Source organism: Pithys albifrons, chromosome 30 (genome assembly GCF_047495875.1).
Source record: "Pithys albifrons albifrons isolate INPA30051 chromosome 30, PitAlb_v1, whole genome shotgun sequence".
NCBI lineage: Eukaryota > Metazoa > Chordata > Aves > Passeriformes > Thamnophilidae > Pithys > Pithys albifrons.
The window spans coordinates 27,641-48,447 of record NC_092487.1 but is presented as its reverse complement, the minus strand read 5'-3'; the positions used below and the strand labels follow the sequence as shown (position 1 = coordinate 48,447).

General features: G+C 63.6%; 2 protein-coding genes across 4 annotated transcripts in view; one reads left to right on the top strand and one right to left on the bottom strand.

The window, feature by feature from the left end:
• Window positions 1-326: 326 nt before the first annotated feature.
• NHLH1 (nescient helix-loop-helix 1) lies at window positions 327-723 on the bottom strand. Its single transcript, XM_071579469.1, has one exon. It carries the CDS (start codon window positions 720-722, stop codon window positions 327-329), a length of 396 nt encoding a protein of 131 aa, XP_071435570.1. The 5' UTR covers window position 723.
• Window positions 724-16,932: 16,209 nt separating this feature from the next.
• VANGL2 (VANGL planar cell polarity protein 2) overlaps window positions 16,933-20,807 on the top strand; it is a 30,874-nt gene continuing 26,999 nt past the window's right edge. The window contains exon 1 of one of the 3 annotated variants that reach the window (XM_071579492.1): window positions 16,933-17,013. The gene's annotated coding sequence lies outside the window, so the exon portion shown is untranslated. Of the gene's footprint in view, window positions 17,014-17,642; window positions 17,668-20,807 lie in introns of those variants that run through there. The other 2 variants (XM_071579494.1, XM_071579493.1) reach the window with 2 other exon arrangements.

Genomic DNA, 20,807 nt, shown 5'->3' with positions numbered 1-20,807 from the left:
ACACTCAGACATCCAGCACGAGGTTCAGGCAGATGTCACAGACAGACAGACATGAGCTGGGACACTCAGACATCCAGCACGTGGTTCAGGCAGGAGATGTGATGGACAGACAGACAGACACGAGGTGGGAATTCAGCCATCCAGCTCGTGGTTCAGGCAGGAGATGTGATGGACAGACAGACAGACACAAGCTAGGACACCCAGATATCCAGCTCCTGGTTCAGGCAGATGTCACAGACAGACAGACACAAGCTGGGACACCCAGATATCCAGCTCCTGGTTCAGGCAGATGTCACAGACAGACAGACAGACACGAGCTGGGACACTCAGACATCCAGCACGTGGTTCAGGTAGGAGATGTAGCAGATGGCCAAGCGCAGGATCTCGATCTTGGAGAGCTTCTTGTCGGGGGGCAGGGTGGGCAGCAGCTTCCTCAGCTCGGCGAAGGCCACGTTAAAGGCCTCCACGCGGATCCGCTCGCGCGTGGCGTGCGCTGTCCGGTACTTGGCCGTGGCCCGGCGCCGGCGCCGCCGCTCCTCGCGGCTCAGCGGGGGCTGCAGGTCCTTCTTCCCCGCCTCGCCCGCCTCTGCCCCGCGGCTTGGAGGGCACGGCCCCACCGTACCCGTGCCAGCCGTGCCAGGGGTGCGGTCGCCAAAGGAGGAGTCGGGGTCGGAAGGCGGTGGGGGCAGCTCGAGGTCCGTCTGGTCGGAGTTGAGCATCATCTGGGCGGGCGGACGGACGGACGGACGGACGGACGGGCGGGGGTGGGGGAGGCAGAGCAGCTCAGCAGAACTCGGCTCAAAGCAAGGCCGTGGTGGCTCCTCTTCTTCTCCTCCTCATCACACGCCGTGTCCACAAGGGAATTGTGACATTTTCCCCGCGGGGCTCGTTGTTCTGGCGACAACTTTGCCAACAAACGCGAGGAAGACGCGAGGGGGAGTCATAGAAAGCGAATAAATCACGGAGTGCCCTCCTGCCCTGGGCAGCACCCACGTTGGCAGCTGTCAGGTGTCAGGGCCGAGCTCCTGCCAGGAAAGAGAAGCGCAGAGGTCTCAGTTCCACCTCTCCAGGTCCTCGGACATGGGGGATGGAGAAGAAGGAGCCGCCGGGAAGGCTCCGGGGGAAGGTGGGAGCAGTTTCTCCCGGATCTCCACAGGGATGACAGGTGGTGGATGAGCCAAGGGGGACACCAGCCTGGAGGGCCGGGGAGGAGGGGGGGCACTGGGCACTAAACGAGCCCGTATGTCACCGATCGCGACAGCGCCGACAGATGGAACTCTCTCCGCAGCTGCTCGGCTTGACGCGGCCAAAGAGGCTCCCCCCGGGACGCTGCGGGGCTGGCCGGGAATCTGCCTCCCCTCTCCCTCCTCCTCCTCCTCCTTCCCACAGCCTGCCCGGGGCCCCCACAGATGCCACCAGCCCCCTGGAGGGGCAGGACTGGCAAGGGCAGGGGAAGGGGAAGAGGAACAACCCCGGGATGGGGAAACGCTGCTGGATTGGGAGGGGATGGACAAGCCGAGATCTCTCTCAGGCAAAGTCGGGATCAGCCACGGCTGAGACATGAACAGAAAGCGACAGGGACAGGGCAGGAAAATAATCCCCATCCCGTTTTAAAAGACTTGCAGGGTGGGAGTTTGCAGCAGCAACGCCCCAAAATCACAATGAGCACAGAACTGACCCCCTGAACCCCCCAAAATGTGCCTGGTGGGGTCTTTGCTCACTGACACGAATCTGGTGCACACACAGACACATTTCCCACCTCCTGGGCCGTGGATGTGCAACATCTAAACGTCCAGGATCACACTCAGGTTCTCCTTAAAGGCTCTTCTTTGGTTCCTTGTGCTGCCTCCTGGCTCCTCTGCCTCACTCCCATCCCAGAGCTGTTCTCCCCTTGCCCCACCAACCCAGCCAGAGGGTCAATCCGGGTGCCAGAGGGACAATCCGGGTGCCAGAGGGTCAATCCAGGTGTGGATGAGACACCCCAGAGGGAAACCACGAAGCGGCTCCGCTGCCTCCCAGCTCCGTCCCCTCAGTCCAGGGAAGGGGACCAACCTCTGCCTCCAGGACCCCCAATCCTCTCCCAGGACCCCCAATCCACTCCCAGGACCCCCAATCCCCTCCCAGGACCCCCAATCCACTCCCAGGACCCCAGCAGTGAGGCAGGAGCAGGACACTCCACCCTGGAAGCTCCATGGGCAGACAGGGATGGAGACCTGGCCCAGGCACAGGAGTCACCCACCCGCTGTCCCTGTCGCTGTCCCTGGTTCTGCATCCTCGGGAGGGAATTTAAGGGGTATCCAACACCCAAGAGGGAGGCAGGAGGTCCATCTGAGGGGGCTCAGGGGGTTGGCAGGAGACATCAGACCCCCGAGGCCAAGTTTCAGTTCTGGACTCAAACAATTTAACTCCTTCTCCCTCTCGTCCTTCGCTGGGTTCGTCCAGTCCTACCAAAACCTTCCTCGATTCACCTCCTTCCTTTCAACCTCCTCTTGCTCCAGTCCTGCCTTCAGCAGAGCCCCCATAATGCTCAAATCCACCTCCCCTCTTTCTCCTTTTCCTTCCACTCCCGACCTGTGGGGTGACAATTTTCCCGACAATTTTCTTTGGAATGTCCCTGCCCATCCAAAGTGTGTCTGGGACTCATTTTCAGGCCACCAGGACGGAGGTTCCTTTTCTTCTTCCCCTCTCCCAACCCTCCCATGCAATGCCAGGCAGGTTTGGGTGCTCAGTTGTCCCTTTCCCGGGATTCAGGGGCCACATTCCCACATGGATTTAACTCTCCATCCCCCTCCCCACCCACCACACTCCCATTCCAGAGCCCCCCACCCCCAGCACAGATCCCTTACCCCCAATCCAACGACCATTCCCAAGCTCCAGCTCCAGGATAAAGCTCAATAATCCAAGGAGAGAAGGAACCACTTGGCTCATCCATCCATTGAGGAGGGAGAAAAGTTTCCTGGATTCTCTCCTGCTTCCCTGGGATGGATTTGAGGAATGGGATCAGGGACAATCCAGGCAGCCTCGAGGTCCAGGATGGTTCTCCTCGGACAGAAGAGTCGCTTTGGAGCCTCCAAGGGGCATTTCCCCAAACCCTTTTTATCCAGCCCGGGCCCGACCCCGAGTGCCTCATTGGCCGCTGCGCTGCTCCCCCCTCATGACTATTCATATCGGGAGAGGGGATTCCATTGGCTGTGCGGGAGGTTGGAGCCCCCGGGAGAGGAGGAGGAGGAGGTTGGATGAGGTCCTGGAGGGTGGATGGAGGTGGTGGGATGGGCAGGAGGGAGGGAGGGACGAGGCGCGCCGGGAGAAGGGACATCTGCTCGCCCTGAATATTTCATAAAGGGGGATGGAGAGGAGGGAGAGAGCGCGGGGAGGGGAGGGGGAGAGGCAGGAGCATTGCCGGGACAGGCAGGAGCATCCCGGGACAGGCAGGAGCATTCCCGCGACAGGCAGGAGAGGCAGGAGAGGCAGGAGCATTGCCGGGACAGGCAGGAGCATCCCGGGACACGCAGAACCATTCCCGGGACAGGCAGGAGAGGCAGGAGCATTGCCGGGACAGGCAGGAGCATCTCGGGACAGGCAGGAGAGGCAGGAGCATTGCCGGGACAGGCAGGACCATTCCTGGGACAGGCAGGAGAGGCAGGAGCATCCCGGGACAGGCAGGACCATTCCTGGGACAAGCAGGAGAGGCAGGAGCATCCCGGGACAGGCAGGACCATTCCCGGGACAGGCAGAACCATTCCCGGGACAGGCAGGACCATTCCCGGGACAGGCAGGACAGGCAGGAGCATCCCGGGACAGGCAGGACAGGCAGGAGCATCCCGGGACAGGCAGAACCATTCCCGGGACAGGCAGGACCATTCCCGGGACAGGGAGGACCATTCCCGGGACAGGCAGGAGCATCCCGGGACAGGCAGGACCATTCCCGGCACAGGCAAGAACATCTCGGGACAGGCAGGACCATTCCCGGCACAGAAGGGCCATTCCCAGCACAGGCAGGACCATTCCCGGCACAGGAAGGACCATTCCCGGGACAGGCAGGACCATTCCCAGCACAGGCAGGACCATTCCCGGCACAGGAAGGACCATTCCCGGGACAGGCAGAACCATTCCCGGGACAGGCAGGACCATTCCCGGCACAGGAAGGACCATTCCCGGGACAGGCAGGACCATTCCCAGGACAGGAAGGACCATTCCCGGGACAGGCAGGACCATTCCTGGCACAGGCAGGACCATTCCCGGGACAGGCAGGACCATTCCCGGCACAGGCAGGACCATTCCCGGGACAGGCAGGAACATCTCGGGACAGGCAGGACCATTCCCGGGACAGGCAGGACCGTTCCCGGGACAGGCAGAACCATTCCCGGGACAGGCAGAACCATTCCCGGGACAGGCAGGACAGGCAGAACCATTCCCAGCACAGGCAGGACCATTCCCGGCACAGGAAGGACCATTCCCGGGACAGGCAGGACCATTCCCAGCACATCCCACTGGTTGCAGCCCCCGGGGCCGTGCAGAGCAGCCCCACACGGGGCTCCACGAGGGTGGGTGAGCCCGGGTGGGTGCCCAGCCCGTGCCCACCCTCTGACCCGGCTGAACTACTGGAAAATTCACCCGAGGGAAGTTCCGTGAGGAAGGAGAAGACAAGGAAAGAAAGGGCGGCGCGGAGGGCACAGACACAGCTTTGAAGGGCCGTTTAACGAGGAGACAACGATCCTTTGGTGGCCTCTGAGCCCCTCTCGAATTCTCCCGTCAAACTCTTGAGAAAATCCGCTCCGGTTCATCCTCCTCACCGGTGCCCCCCGTGTGCCACCCACCCACCCCCCGTGCCCTCCCGCACCCCCCAGAGCCTTTCTTTGCCCAACTTTCCCCCCATCGCGCCCCCCGTGCTAGGCCCCGGGGGTGCCCCCTCCCCGCACAGCAGGCGAGGCCCAGGTGATGGGCACGGGCACCTGGGCGGGCTCCAGCGCCTGGCACGGCTGGGCAGATGGTGCCGGAGTGCGCCGAGACGGAGGGATCAGGTGGCGGCTCCGGAGCCTCCGCGGCATTGCCATGGCACCGATTAGGGGGCAATATTGCCCTTAATGAGCTCGCGGCAGCGCCCGCGGAGCCCGAACTTTCCCTTCCCAACCCTCCCAGTTCCCTGCACATCCCAAATCCTTCCCTTCCCAAACCTCCCAGTCCCCTGCACATCCCAAATCCTTCCCTTCCCAACCCTCCCAGTCCCCTGCACATCCCAAATCCTTCCCAACCTCCTGCACATCCCAAATCCTTCCCTTCCCAACTCCCTGCACATCCCAAATCCTTCCCTTCCCAAACCTCCCAGCCCAAATCTTCCCTTTCCAAACCTCCCAACCCCCTGCACATCCCAAATCCTTCCCCTTCCCAATCACTGCACATCCCAAATCCTTCCCTTCCCAATCACTGCACATCCCAAATCCTTCCCTTCCCAACCCTCCCAGTTCCCTGCACATCCCAAATCCTTCCCTTTCCAACCCTCTGCACATCCCAAATCCTTCCCTTCCCAAACCTCCCAGTCCCCTGCACATCCCAAATCCTTCCCTTCCCAACCCCCTGCACATCCCAAATCCTTCCCTTCCCCCTGCACATCCCAAATCCTTCCCTTCCCCCTGCACATCCCAGATCCTTCCCAACCTCTTGCACATCCCAAATCCTTCCCCTTCCCAAACCCTGCACATCCCAAATCCTTCCCTTCCCAAACCTCCCAACTCTCTGCACATTCCAAATCCTTTCCTTTTCCAAACCCTGCACATCCCAAACCCTTCCCCTTCCCAAATCCTTCCCTTCCCTTTGAACATCCCAAATCCTTCCATTCCCAAACCTCCCAATCCTCTTCACATCCCAAATCCTCCCCTTCCCAAACCTCATATCCCAAATCCTTCCCTTCCCAACCCTCCCAGCCCTGGCACACTCATCCCCTCCTCCCTCCTGCCCTGGCACACTCATCCCCTCCTCCCTCCTGCCCTGGCACACTCATCCCCCTCCTCCCTCCTGCCCTGGCACACTCATCCCCCTCCTCCCTCCTGCCCTGGCACACTCATCCCCCTCCTCCCTCTTGCCCTGGCACACTCCTCCCCCTCCTCCCTCCTGCCCTGGCACACTCATCCCCCTCCTCCCTCCAGCCCTGGCACACTCCTCCCCCTCCTCCCTCTTGCCCGGGCATCCCCCGAGGACCCCGATGTGCTGTTTGTGTTCGTGCCCCTCCCGCCGCCGGGCACGGATCGGCTCGGCTCGGCTCGGCTCGCCGTGCCAGGATGCCAGCAGGGCCCCCGCTCTGTGCGCAGCTGATGCCGGGCAGCTCCGGGCACCGTGCCGGGCAGGAGCGGGGGAAGGAGCGGAGTCGCTGCCAGTGCCACCCCGCGGGGACGCGGCGCTCGGGGCTGTGCCAGCCTCGGCCAGGCGAGCGGGAGGATTCGGCTCCCTCCGAGTCCTTGTGCCCATCGGGGGCACCGCCAGGTCCGTGCTGCCAACCCAGAGGGTCCCGCGGAGGGAGGGAGAGGGCGCTGGGGGTGCCCGACCCACCCCGAGGGAGAGGGCACAGCCCTGGGGGTGCCCGACCCTGGGGGTGCCCACCCCGCCCTGAGGAAAGGACAGTCCTGGGGGTGCCCGACCCTGGGGATGCCCGACCCGCCCCGAGGGAGGGGACACAGCCCTGGGGGTGCCCGACCCTGGGGGTGCCCGACCCGCCCCGAGGGAGAGGGCACAGCCCTGGGGGTGCCCGACCCTGGGGGTGCCCGACCCTGGGGGTGCCCACCCCGCCCCGAGGGAGGGACAGGGCGCTGGGGGTGCCTGACCCGCCCCGAGGGAGGGGACACAGCCCTGGGGGTGCCCGACCCTGGGGGTGCCCGACCCGCCCCGAGGGAGGGGACAGGGCGCTGGGGGTGCCCGACCCTGGGGGTGCCCACCCCGCCCTGAGGAAAGGACAGTCCTGGGGGTGCCCGACCCTGGGGATGCCCGACCCGCCCCGAGGGAGGGACAGGGCGCTGGGGGTGCCCGACCCTGGGGGTGCCCGACCCGCCCCGAGGGAGGGGACACAGCCCTGGGGGTGCCCGACCATGTGGAAGCCCCATGGCACTGCCCCCCAAAGCTCTCTGGGGTTCCCTCTACCACCTCCAACCTCCACACATGGACTCATCCCATTCCTGCCCCATCTCCAAGAGGGATGAAAGGGGCTCAGGGTGGCACCAGCCCCATGGCAGTGCCCCCCAAAGCTCTCTGGGGTTCCCTATGCCAGCTCCAACCTCCACACACAGACTCATGCCCATCCTGCCCCATCTCCAGGAGGGAATAAAGGCCTCAGGGTGGCACCAGCTCCGTGGCAGTGCCCCCCAAAGCTCTCTGGGGTTCCCTCTGCCAGCTCCAACCTCCATACATGGACTCATGCCCATCCTGCCCCATCTCCAGGAGGGAATAAAGGCCTCAGGGTGGCACCAGCCCTGTGGCAGTGCCCCCCAAAGCTCTCTGGGGTTCCCTCTGCCAGCTCCAACCTCCACACACAGACTCATGCCCATCCTGCCCCATCTCCAGGAGGGAATAAAGGGCTCAGGGTGGCACCAGCTCCGTGGCAGTGCCCCCCAAAGCTCTTTAGGGCTCCCTGGTCCCCTCTGTCAGCTCCAACCTCCACACATGGACTCATGCCCATCCTGCCCCATCTCCAGGAGGGAATAAAGGCCTCAGGGTGGCACCAGCCCCATGGCAGTGCCCCCCAAAGCTCTCTGGGGTTCCCTCTGCCAGCTCCAACCTCCACACATGGACTCATCCCATTCCTGCCCCATCTCCAAGAGGGATGAAAGGGGCTCAGGGTGGTACCAGCCCCATGGCAGTGCCCCCCAAAGCTCTCTGGGGTTCCCTCTGCCACCTCCAACCTCCATACACAGACTTCTCCTCATCCTGCCCCATCTCCAGGAGGGATTCATGGCCTCAGGGTGGCACCAGCCCCGTGGCAGTGCCCCCCAAAGCTCTCTGGGGTTCCCTCTACCACCTCCAACCTCCACACATGGACTCATCCCATTCCTGCCCCATCTCCAAGAGGGATGAAAGGGGCTCAGGGTGGCACCAGCCCCATGGCAGTGACCCCCAAAGCTCTCTGGGGTTCCCTATGCCAGCTCCAACCTCCACACACAGACTCATGCCCATCCTGCCCCATCTCCAGGAGGGAATAAAGGCCTCAGGGTGGCACCAGCTCCATGGCAGTGCCCCCCAAAGCTCTCTGGGGTTCCCTCTGCCAGCTCCAACCTCCATACACGGACTCATGCCCATCCTGCCCCATCTCCAGGAGGGAATAAAGGGCTCAGGGTGGCACCAGCTCCGTGGCAGTGCCCCCCGAAGCTCTCTGGGGCCCCCTCTACCACCTCCAACCTCCACACACAGACTCATGCCCATCCTGCCCCATCTCCAGGAGGGAATAAAGGGCTCAGGGTGGCACCAGCTCCATGGCAGTGCCCCCCAAAGCTCTTTAGGGCTCCCTGGTCCCCTCTGCCAGCTCCAACCTCCATACATGGACTCATGCCCATCCTGCCCCATCTCCAGGAGGGAATAAAGGGCTCAGGGTGGCACCAGCCCCATGGCAGTGCCCCCCAAAGCTCTCTGGGGTTCCCTCTGCCAGCTCCAACCTCCACACACAGACTCATGCCCATCCTGCCCCATCTCCAGGAGGGGTTAATGGCCTCAGTGTGGCACCAGCTCCGTGGCACTGCCCCCCAAAGCTCTTTGGGGTTCCCTCTGCCACCTCCAACCTCCACACACAGACTACTCCTCATCCTGCCCCATCTCCAGGAGGGGTTAATGGCCTCAGGGTGGCACCAGCCCCGTGGCAGTGCCCCCCAAGGCCCTTTAGGGCCCCCTGGTCCCCTCTGCCAGCCCCGACCCTGACATCTGGTCCTCATTGTGCCTCTCACAATGGGAATTCTCGGTGCTAATTGAGATGCCGCCTCTGCCCTCCCAGCCCCGACAGATTGGGGGTCCCTGACTGTGCTTTGTGCTCCAAGAGGCAGCTCAGCCCCCTCCTCTGCCTCCCAAAACGGTTTCCTGCACCATTCCCAACTCATTCCCCGCTTTCTTTCCCTCATTTCTCCATCCTGAGCTCCGCAGGATGATTTTTCCCGGTGTGGGAACAAAGAATGATGGAAAAATCCTCCTGGGAAACGGTGCTGGAGGGGAGAGAAGCAGCAAAAAAACTGCTCAGCTGATTCTGCCCTGCAGAATTTCTGGGTCCCTGCCCAGGGGTGATGGGCAGAAGGGGCTCCTTGGCCCCTTTTCATGGCCTGTCCCCCCCTAAATGGAGCATCTGAGGCAGGGTGGGACCCCCTGGGTGGGAAGGGGGAAGGAGTCCCCTTGTTTTGGGTGCTGACCCTCCCCTGGGACCCCCCAAGTTGGGAAGAGGGAAGGACACCCCTTGGTTTGGGTGCTGGGACCCCCCAAGTTGGGAAGGGGGAAGGACACCCCTTGTTTTGGGTGCTGACGCTCCCCTGGGACCCCCCCAAGTTGGGAAGGGGGAAGGACACCCTCGTTTTGGGTGCTGACCCTCCCCTGACCCCCAAAATAGAGAAGCAAAGTCAGGGTGGAACCCCCCCAAGTTGGGAAGGGGGAAGGACACCCCTTGTTTTGGGTGCTGACCCTCCCTTGGGACCCCCCAAATTGGGAAGAGGGAAGGACACTCCTTGTTTTGGGTGCTGGGACCCCCCAAATTGGGAAGGGAGAAAGGACACCCCTTGTTTTGGGTGCTGGGACCCCCCAAGTTGGGAAGGGAGGAAGGACACCCCTTGTTTTGGGTGCTGACCCCTAGAAAAGGGCACCCAAGGCAGGGTGGGACCCCCCCCAAGTTGGGAAGGGGGGAAGGACACCCCTTGTTTTGGGTGCTGGGACCTCCCAAGTTGGGAAGGGGGAAGGACACCCCTTGTTTTGGGTGCTGACCCTCCCCTGGGACCCCCCAAGTTGGGAAGGGAGAAAGGACACCCCTTTTTTGGGTGCTGACCCCCAGAAAAGAGCAGCCAAGGCAGGGTGGGACCCCCCAAGTTGGGAAGGGAGGAAGGACACCCCTTGTTTTGGGTGCTGGGACCCCCCAAGTTGGGAAGAGGGAAGGACACCCCTTGTTTTGGGTGCTGGGACTCCCCAAGTTGGGAAGGGGGAAGGACACCCCTTGTTTTGGGTGCTGACCCTCCCCTGAGCCCCAAAATAGAGAAGCAAAGGCAGGGTGGGACCCCCCAAGTTGGGAAGGGGGAAGGACACCCCTTGTTTTGGGTGCTGGGACCCCCCAAGTTGGGAAGGGGGAAGGACACCCCTTGTTTTGGGTGCTGACCCTCCCCTGACCTCCCAAAACCGCACCCAAGGCAGGGTGGGACCCCCCAAATTGGGCACACCCCTCGTTTCAGCCCTGCCTGTGCCCACCCCCCCCCCCCCCCGAATGTCGCCGTGTCACATCCCTGTCCCCAAACCGCCCGCGGGGCAGCAGCGCCATCTGCTGGGTCCCCAAAGCTCAGCCCAGACCCCCCTGTCACCCCCCACCCTCAAGTTGGGGACCCCCATCCCCCCACGAGCCCTGGAGCATCTCTGTCCCCTTTAGGGGGGTCTCGGGACCTGGGCAAGGGACAAAGGTGCCCACCTTGGAGCCCACCTGGGGGCAATGAGGCCCTTGGGACCTGCCAGGGTCCGGTTTTTGGGGTGGGGACTGTGGGGGGCACCTTTGGGTGAGGAGGAGGGTCTGGGGGGCACCTTTGGGTTGGGAGGGGGTCTGGGGGGCACCTTTGGGTGAGGAGGGGGCTCTGGGGGGCACCTTTGGGCGAGGAGGGCGCTCTGGGGGCACCTTTGGGTGGGGAGGCGGGTCTGGGGGGCACCTTTGGGCGAGGAGGGGGGTCTGGGGGCACCTTTGGGTGGGGAGGGGGGTCTGGGGGGCTGTGAGGGGCGAAGAGAGGGGTCTGGGGGGCATCTTTGGGTGAGGAGGGGGGTCTGGGGGGCACCTTTGGGTGAGGAGGGGGGTCTGGGGGGCACCTTTGGGTGAGGAGGGGGGTCTGGGGGGCACCTTTGGGTGGGGAGGGGGCGTCTGGGGGGCATCTCTGGGTGAGGAGGGGGGTCTGGGGGCACCTTTGGTTGAGGAGGGGGGGTCTGGGGGGCACCTTTGGGTGAGGAGGGGGATCTGAGGGGCACCTTTGGGTGGGGAGGAGGGTCTGGGGGCACCTTTGGGTGAGGAGGGGGGGGTCTGGGGGGCACCTTTGGGGGGGAGGGGGGTTTGGGGGGCACCTTTGGGCGAGGAGGGCGCTCTGGGGGCACCTTTGGGTGGGGAGGCGGGTCTGGGGGGCACCTTTGGGTGAGGAGGGGGTTCTGGGGGGCACCTTTGGGCGAGGAGGGGGGTCTGGGGGGCACCTTTGGGTGAGGAGGGGGTTCTGGGGGGCACCTTTGGGCGAGGAGGGGGGTCTGGGGGGCACCTTTGGGTGAGGAGGGTGGTCTGGGGGGCACCTTTGGGCGAGGAGGGGGTTCTGGGGGGCACCTTTGGGTGGGGAGGGGGCTCTGGGGGGCTTTGGGGGTTGTCACCACTCCCTGCTCTGCTCAGGGAGCCGAGTGAGGACTTTGCAAGGACTTTCCATGTTCTGCAGAAGGTCCGAGCTGGTGTTGGGGACTCCGTGCCAGGAGAAGGTGGGTAAGTGCCCACCCCCTGTGCCCTGCAGGTCCCGGGTGCCCCACACGGGGCAGGGCAGGGCGGAGCAGGGCAGGGCCGGGCAGGGCAGGGCCCTTTGTGCCCCCCAGAGGGAGGGGACAGTGCCCATAAATCACAGGGTGGCACAATGAGGCCCTTCCCAGACGTCAGGGCAGCTCCGAGAGCCCATCAATCACCCCCGGGGCTGGCACGACAGCGAGGGGCACCCCGAGGGGGCACTGGTGGGGCGGGAGGGGGGCACAGGGGACCCCCACTCGGGGCAGACACCCCCAAAGTGGGGGAGGCAGGGACCCAAATTTGGCCACGCGCTCCTGCACCCCCAGGACTGCACCTCAAGGGGTTGCTCCGGGGAGGGAGCCCATAAAGGCACTTGAAAAGGGACGGGGGGCACGACCGGCCCTGCCCTATCGCCCCCTCCACGATATATCGTCCCCTCCACGATATATCGCCCCCTGTGCGATATATCGTCTCCTTCGCGATATATCGCCCCCGAATGTATCAACCCCCCTGCCCCATCGCCCTCTCTGCGATATATCGTCTCCTCCGCGATATATCGTCCCCGAATGTATCAACCCCCTGCCCCATCGCACCCTCTGCGATATATCGCCCCCCTCCGCGATATATCGCCCCCTCCGCGATATATCGTCCCCGAATACATCACCCCCTACCCCATCGCCCCCTTCGCGATATATCGCCCCCGAATACACCACCCCTTGCCTCATCGCCCCCTCCGCGATATAGCGCCGCCTCCGCGATATATCGCCCCCGAATACATCACCCCCTGCCTCATCGCCCCCTCCGCGATATAGCGCCGCCTCCGCGATATATCGCTCTCCGCGATACATCACCCCTTGCCCCATCGCTTCTTCTTGCCCCATCGCCCCCTCCCGATCGTTCCTCCCTCCCTGCCCCACAATCCCACCCCACCGTCCCGCTCCCTCCTCCCCATCGCCCATCGCTGCCCGGCTCCCACTCCCCGCCCCATCGCCCTCTGCCCCCGGCCCATGAACCCCCCAATCCCCGCCCCTCTCCCCTCTCTCCCCCCGCATTCCCCCCTAACCCGCTCCCTCTGCCCCCTCTCCATGGCCCCCCAATCCCCGCCCCAAACCCCCCCAATTCCCGCCCCAAATCCCCCCCAAATCCTCCCTAATCCCCTCCCTTCCCCCGCCCAAAATCCCCCCCAATTCCCGCCTCATGACCCCCCAAATCCCGCCCCTCTCCCCCCCGTTCCCCCCCCCAATCCGCTCCCTCTGCTCCCTCTCCATGGCCCCCCAATCCCCGCCCTCTCCCCGCCCCAAATCCCCCCAATTCCCGCCCCATGACCCCCCCAAATCCTCCCTAATCCCCTCCTTTCCCCCCCTCCCAAATCCCCCCAATTCCCGCCCCATGACCTTCCTAATCCCGCCCCTTTTCCCCCCAAAATCCCCCCAATCCCCGCCCTTTACCCGCCCCAAATCCTCCAAATTCCCGCCCCATGACCCCCCAAATCCCGCCCCTCTTCCCCCCAAAATCCCCCCAATCCCCTCCTCTTTCGCCTCCTAAATCTCCTCCAATTCCCGCCCTTACCCCGCCCAAAATCCCCCCAATTCCCGCCCAATGACCCCAATTCCCGCCCCATGACCCCCCAAGTCCCTCCCCCTTCCCTCCAAAATCTCCCAATGCCCGCCCCTTCCCCCAATTCCCGCCCTCTCCCCGCCCCAAATCCCCCCAATTCCCGCCCCATGACCCCCAATTCCCGCCCCATGACCCCCCAATTCCCGCCCTATGACCCCCAAATCCCGCCCCTTCCCCCAAATACCCCCCAAACCCCGCCCTTTACCCCCAAAATCCCCTCTAATCCCTCCCCTTTCCTCTCCCAAAATCCCCGCCCAAATCCTCCCCAATTCCCGCCCTTTCTCCCTCAATTCCCGCCCTTTCCCCCCAATTCCCGCCCTTTCCCTCCCAAAATCCCCTTTAATCCCGCCCCTAACTCATTAACTCAAAAAAAATCCTATTTAAATCCGACCAATGGCGTGCTCCGAGCCGAGAGCGCCGCACGCCATTGGTCAGCTCCGAGGAGGGGCGTGGCTTGGCCGTTCCCAGCCCCGCCCTTTCATTCATAAAAAACCGCGCGCGGCCGTTCCCGCGCTGGGCGCGCGCTCGTGGCGCGTTCCCCACGCGTGGGGGGGTCCCGAATACTCCCCGTGGAGGGGCTGTTTGAGCCCCCATGGAGGGGGGGTTGGACTGGGGGATCTGCCCCTCTGGGGCACCTCAGGGTGCCGGGCCCTCCCTCTGTGCTCACGTGGGGCACCCACGAGTGGGGCGGTCCCGAAGTGCCCCCGTCGAGGGGCTGCTGGAGCCCCATGGAGGGGCTGTTTGAGCCCCCATGGAGAGGTTGGACTATGGGATCTGCCCCTCGGGGGCACCTCGGGGTGCCGGGCCCTCCCTCTGTGCTCGCGTGGGGCACCCACGAGTGGGGTGATCCCGAATCCCGCCGGAGTCCCCGTGAAGGGGCTTGGACGGGGGGGCATCTGCCCCTCTGGGGCACCTCGGGGTGCCAGGCCCTCCCTCTGTGCTCGCGTGGGGCACCCACGAGTGGGGCAGTCCCAAAGTGCCCCCGTGGAGAGGTTATTTGAGCTCTATGGGAGGGTTGGACTGTGGGATCTGCCCCTCTGGGGCACCTCAGGGTGCCGGGCCCTCCCTCCGTGCTCTTGTGGGGCACAACAGCTCCTGCCCACGAGCCCCGGTGGGCATGGGGATGGCACTGCCCTCCAAAGAAGAGCCCCCATGGTGCTGTTTGCTCATCCCTTCGTGGGAAAGGTCCGCGGGTTGTGCCACTCATCCCTCTTGTTTCCTCTGGATCCCAAAGAGAGCAGAGATGGGCAAGGGGTGCCCACCCAAGCTGGTGGTCTTGGAGCAGGGGGCCGGACTGACTCCCCTGGCACCGGGAAGCCGCCATGTGTGTGGCCAAGCCACAATGCCCCGACCCTGATGGGCTTGGCCAGACCCACCTGTGGGCACCTCGACCTCAAGGGGCATCGCCAGACCCTCCTATGGGCACCCCGACCCCGAGGGGCATCGCCAGACCCATCTATGGGCACCCCAACCCCGAGGGGCATCGCCAGACCCACCCGTGGGCACCCCGACCCCGAGGGGCTTGGTCAGACCCTCCTATGGGCACCCCGACCCCAAGGGGCATCGCCAGACCCTCCTATGGGCACCCCAACCCCGAGGGGCATCGCCAGACCCTCCTATGGGCACCCCGACCCCGAGGGGCTTGGTCAGACCCTCCTATGGGCACCCCAACCCCGAGGGGCATCGCCAGACCCTCCTATGGGCACCCCGACCCCAAGGGGCATCGCTGGACCCACCCATGGGCACCCTGACACCGAGGGGCATCGCCAGACCCTCCTATGGGCACCCCGACCCCCTGGGGCTTGGTCAGACCCACCCGTGGGCACCCCAACCCCGAGGGGCATCGCCAGACCCTCCTATGGGCATCCCGACCCCGAGGGGCATTGCCAGACCCACCCGTGGGCACCCTGACCCCGAGGGGCATCACTGGACCCACCCGTGGGCACCCCGACCCCAAGGGGCATCGCTGGCCTCCCATCCCTGATGAGACTTGGGATCTGTACCCCATTTTCATGGGTGAGGGGCACCCAATGGAGTTCACAAAACCAGCCTGGCCTGGCACAAAGGTGGGCACAGGTGGGCTGTGCCCCCCGCCCCACGCTAAGACCCTTTTGGGGGCACCTCTGCCAGGGCACGGGATTGCCCTTCCCACTCTCAGGTGCAGAGGGGCATGTGGGGGCACGAGGGCTCTGTGGGCCCCGAGTCGGGGGCACCCAAGGGGGGGTTCAACCCTCACCCACCTCCTCCAGAAATGGGTACCCCAGGGGGCACCCCCAGAGCAAATGCCCCTCTGTGCGTTCGGGGTCGGGCAAATGGGTGACACCCCCAGAGCCGGGCACACGGGTGGCACCCCCGGGATGGGTGCAGAGGGTGGCACCCGAAGCTGGGGGGCTGTGTGGGTGCCCCCTGGCCCATCCTCACCCCAAACGCGCCACTGCGTGTTCGGACCTGGGCAAAGGGGTGGCACCCCCGGGGTGGGTGGGGGAGAGTGGCACCCCCAGGATGGGGTGGGTGCAGAGGGTGGCACCCCCGGGTCAGGTGGAGAGCGTCGCACCCCGGGGGTGGGTGCAAAGGGTGGCACCCCAGGCTGGGGGCTGTGCGGGTGCCCCCCGGCCCATCCTCACCCCAAATGCGCCGCTGCACGTTCGGGGCCAGGCAAAGGGGTGGCACCCCCAGGATGGGGTGGGTGCAGAGGGTGGCACCCCCAGGTTGGGGTGGGGGCAGAGGGTGGCACCCCAGGCTGGGGGGCTGTGCGGGTGCCCCCTGGCCCATCCTCACCCCAAATGTGCCACTGTGCGTTCGGGGCCAGGCAAAGGGGTGGCACCCCCAGGATGGGGTGGGTGCAGAGGGTGGCACCCCCAGGTTGGGGTGGGTGCAGAGGGTGGCACTCCCAGGTTGGGGTGGGTGCAGAGGGTGGCACCCCAGGCTGGGGGGCTGTGCGGGTGCCCCCCGGCCCATCCTCACCCCAAATGCGCCACTGTGCGTTCAGGGCCGGGCAAAGGGGTGGCACCCCCAGGATGGGGTGGGTGCAGAGGGTGGCACCCCCAGGTTGGGGTGGGTGCAGAGGGTGGCACCCCAGGCTGGGGGGCTGTGCGGGTGCCCCCTGGCCCATCCTCACCCCAAATGTGCCACTGTGCGTTCGGGGCCAGGCAAAGGGGTGGCACCCCCGGAGCCGGGCACACGGGTGGCACCCCCGGGGTGGGTGGGTGCAGAGGGTGGCACCCCCGGGTCAGGTGGAGAGGGTCGCACCCCGGGGGTGGGTGCAGAGGGTGGCACCCCAGGCTGGGGGGCTGTGCGGGTGCCCCCCGGCCCATCCTCACCCCAAATGCGCCGCTGCACGTTCGGGGCCGGGCAAAGGGGTGGCACCCCCGGGGTTGGTGCAGAGGGTGGCACCCCCGGGGTGGGTGAGTGCAGAGGGTGGCACCCCCAGGCTGGGGGGCTGTGCGGTGCCCCTGGCACAGCCAGACAATGGCCCCGCAGCGGCGCCGGCAGCGAACAATGGGCGGGCGGGCGGGGGGAGCGGCCCCGAAGGCGGGGGGAGCTCCGCGCTCGGCGGGGCTGGAGCGGGGGACGCTCCGCTGGGCTCGGGGCTTTTCCTCCGCCTCCTCCTCCGCCTTCTCCTCCTCCTCCTCCTCCTCTTCCTCCTCCTCCTCCTCCGCCGCCGCCGCCGCCGCGGGAGCCCCGGGATTCGGTGCGGGAGGGACGCGCACAAAGGTGCGGCGGGGATGGTGAGTGCGGGGACACCGCGGGGGGACAGCGAGGGGACACTGAGGGGACACCGGGGGGACACTGAGGGGACACCGGGGGGACACTGAGGGGACACCAGGGGGGACACTGAGGGGATACCGGGGGGCGGGGGAAGAGGGGCCGGGCTCGGGCTCGGTGCGGGGGGGACGCGCACAAAGGTGCGACGGGGATGGTGAGTGCGGGGACACCGCGGGGGACACCGGGGGGGACATGAGGGGACACTGAGGGGACACCAGAGGGACAGCGGGGGGACACCGGAGGGCGGGGGAAGCGGGGCCGGGCTCGGTGCGGTGGGGACGCGCACAAAGGTGCGGCGGGGATGGTGAGTGGGGGGACACTGAGGGGACACTGAGGGGACACCGGGGGGGACACTGAGGGGACACCGGGGGGACACCGAGGGGACACCGGGGGGCGGGGGAAGCGGGGCCGGGGTCGGGCTCGGTGCGGGGGGGACGCGCACAAAGGTGCGGCGGGGATGGTGAGTGGGGGGACACTGAGGGGGACACTGAGGGGACACCGGGGGGGACACTGAGGGGACACCAGGGGGACAACGGGGGGACACCGGAGGGCGGGGGAAGCGGGGCTGGGGTCGGGCTCGGTGCGGGGGGGACGCGCACAAAGGTGCGGCGGGGATGGTGAGGGGGGGGACACTGAGGGGACACCGGGGGGACACTGAGGGGACACCGGAGGGACACCGGGTGGGACCCCGCGGTGCGGGGGAAGCGGGGCCGGGTTCCTCCCCGGGAAGGGCCCCGGGAGAGCCGCGGACTTTCCTGGTCTCCGCTCCCGGGTTGGCACCGGGAGTCGCCCGGGGAGTGGGACACAGAGCGATGGTGCCCCCCAGGGATGGCACCGCGGCCCCCCCGAGTGCTGCCCCTTCGCTTGCGCGGAGCCCCCCGGGGAGGATCCCCCGCCGGTGGGCGATGCGGAGGGATCGGAACCCCCCGAGTCCACGCCGGGGGCTGCCACGGGCACGATGCCACCCCCGGGGGCTGCACGGGCACGATGCCACTGTACCCACCCGGCGGCTTCCGAGCCCTTTGTGCCCAGCGCTGCCCCCACCGCGCTCGGGGCACCTGCGGGGTTTCCTCCCTCTCTCCATCCCTCCATCCATCCCCAGGGTGTGCCCACCACCACCTGCCCCCCGTGCCAGGGCAGGGGGCTGGCAGCGCAGGGGGTGGCGAGGGGACAGTCTGCCCTGTGCCCCCCCCCCGGCTGTGCCAGAGCCCCCGCGGGCTCTCCCGGGACAGACCCGGCCGGATCGTGAGCCGGTTTATCTTGGTGCCAACTGGGAGTTCCCTCCCCATCCGCACCACGCTCTGTCTGGCTCGGGGGTTATTTCCCTACGAGGCTCCTTTTCCCCTCCCAGGCCTCGGGGGGAGGTTAAAAAAAGCCAAAAAAAAAAAAAGGCAGAAAAAAAAAGGAAAGGAAAAAATAGAAGGAAAAAATAGAAGGAAAAAAGGAAAGGAAAAAATAGAAGGAAAAAATAAAAGGAAAAATAGAAAAAAGAAAAGGAAAAAAGTAAAGGAAAAAAAAGAAAAGGAAAAAAGAAGAGGAAAAAATAAAAGGAAAAAATAAAAGAAAAAAAATAGAAAAAAGAAAAGGAAAAAAGTAAAGGAAAAAAAAAGAAAAGGAAAAAAGAAGAGGAAAAAATAAAAGGAAAAAATAAAAGAAAAAATAAAAGAAAAAATAGAAAAGAGAAAAGAAAAAAGAAAAGGAAAAAGAAAAGAAAAAAGAAAAGGAAAAATAAGAAAATAAAAGAAAAATAGGAAAAAGAAAAAGAAAAATAAAAGAATAAAGAAAAGGAAAAATAAGAAAATAAAAGAAAAATAGGAAAAAGAAAGGGGAAAATAAAAGAGAGAAAAATAGAAAAAAAAAGAAAAGAAAAAAGAAAAGGAAAAATAAGGAAATAAAAGAAAAAATAGAAAAAAGAAAAGGAAAAAAGAAAGGGAAAAATAAAAAAAAAGAAAAGGAAAAATAAGAAAATAAAAGAAAAAAGAAAAGAAAAAAATAAAAGAAAAAATAGGAAAAAAAGAAAAAATAGGAAAAAAGAAAAGGAAAAAGAAAAGGAAAAAGAAAAGAAAAAATAAGAAAAGAAAAGACAAAATAAGAAAATAAAAGGAAAAAAGAAAAGAAAAAAGAGGAAAACAAGAAAAGAAAAAAAATAATAGAAAAAAAGAAAAGAAAACCAGAATAATTAAATATTATCTCCCTGGGGAAAGCTGTTGCTTATTCACAGCAATTGGGATCGTGCTGGGACCGAGTCAGACCATCCTTTGGTTCCTGCCCCGCGTTTCCACTCTCTGTGCCGGGGGCGGGATTTAATTAACGGAAGAGCCGCTGGTGGCTCCGTGCCAGGCTGGTGGTGGCAGTGCCAGGGGTGTCCCAGGTGGGCACGGGGCTGCGGGCACCGTCTGGGCTCCACTGGAAGGATCAGATGGGGTTTCCTTGTTTTGAGCAGCTCAGATAATGGGGATGGGCACGGGGGGCAGGGCAAGGGGGCACCCCAACCTCGGGGTGGGTACAGGGGGCAGCCCAACCTCAGGGTGGGTACAGGGGGCAGCCCAACCTCAGGGTGGGCACGGGGGGCACCCCAGACTCAGGGAGGGCAAGGATTGGGGGGCACCCCAACCTCAGACTGGACAAGGGGGGCACCCCAACCTCAGGCTGGGCAAGGATTGGGGGGCAGCCCAACCTCAGGCTGGGCAAGGGGGGCACCCCAACCTCAGGCAGGGCAAGGGGGACACCCCAACCTCAGGCAGGGCAAGGGGGGCACCCCAACCTCAGGCTGGGCAAGGATTGGGGGGCACCCCAACCTCAGACTGGACAAGGGGGGCAGCCCAACCTCAGGCTGGGCAAGGATTGGGGGGCAGCCCAACCTCAGGCTGGGCAAGGGGGGCACCCCAACCTCAGGCTGGGCAAGGGGGACACCCCAACCTCTGGCAGGGCAAGGATTGGGGGGAACCCCAACCTCGGGGTGGGCATGGGGGGCACCCCAACCTCGGGGTGGGCATGGGGGGCACTCCAACCTCGGGGTGGGCATGGGGGGCACCCCAACCTCAGGCAGGGCAATGGGGGCACCCCAACCTCGACGTGGGCACCTCTTTGGGTGCCTTCATTTCTAGATGTCGGGGCTGTTTTTCCAAGCGTGGCAGATCCTTTGTGGCTTTCTTGTCCAACCAGGAAGGGGCCTCAGAGGAGACCAAGGGCCATCCCTGCCCTTCTCTGGCTGGAATGGGCACTGCAGAGCCCTGGCACCTCCAAGGGCACCGTGGTTGTGGGTGAACATGGTCCCATTGCATCCTGATCTCGTGGTGTAGAAATCCTTGGTGGAGGATCCCTTGGAATAGGATCCATTGGTGGAAAATTGCTCAGTGGAGGATCCCTGAGTGGAGGAGCCCTTGGAGTAGAATCTGTTCGTGGAGGATCCCTCAATGTAGGACCTCCCAGAGTGGGATCCCTCAGTGGAGGATCCTCAGTGGAAGATCCCTCAGTGGAGGATCCCTCGGTGGAGGATCCCTCAGAGTAGGATCTCTTGGTGCAGAATCCCTCAGTAGAAGATCCCTCAGTGGAAGATCCCTCAGTTCCCATTTTTCACCACAACCCCCTTTGCCCCTTTCCATCCAGCTCTTCTTCCAAACCAATCCCTGCATTTTTGGTGTGTTTTCCCTCTCCCCTTTTCCCCCAAACCTTCTTTTCTCCCAAACCTCCTTTTCTCCCAAACCTCCTTTTCCCCCAAACCTCCTTTTCTCCCAGATCTTTTCCCCCAAACCTC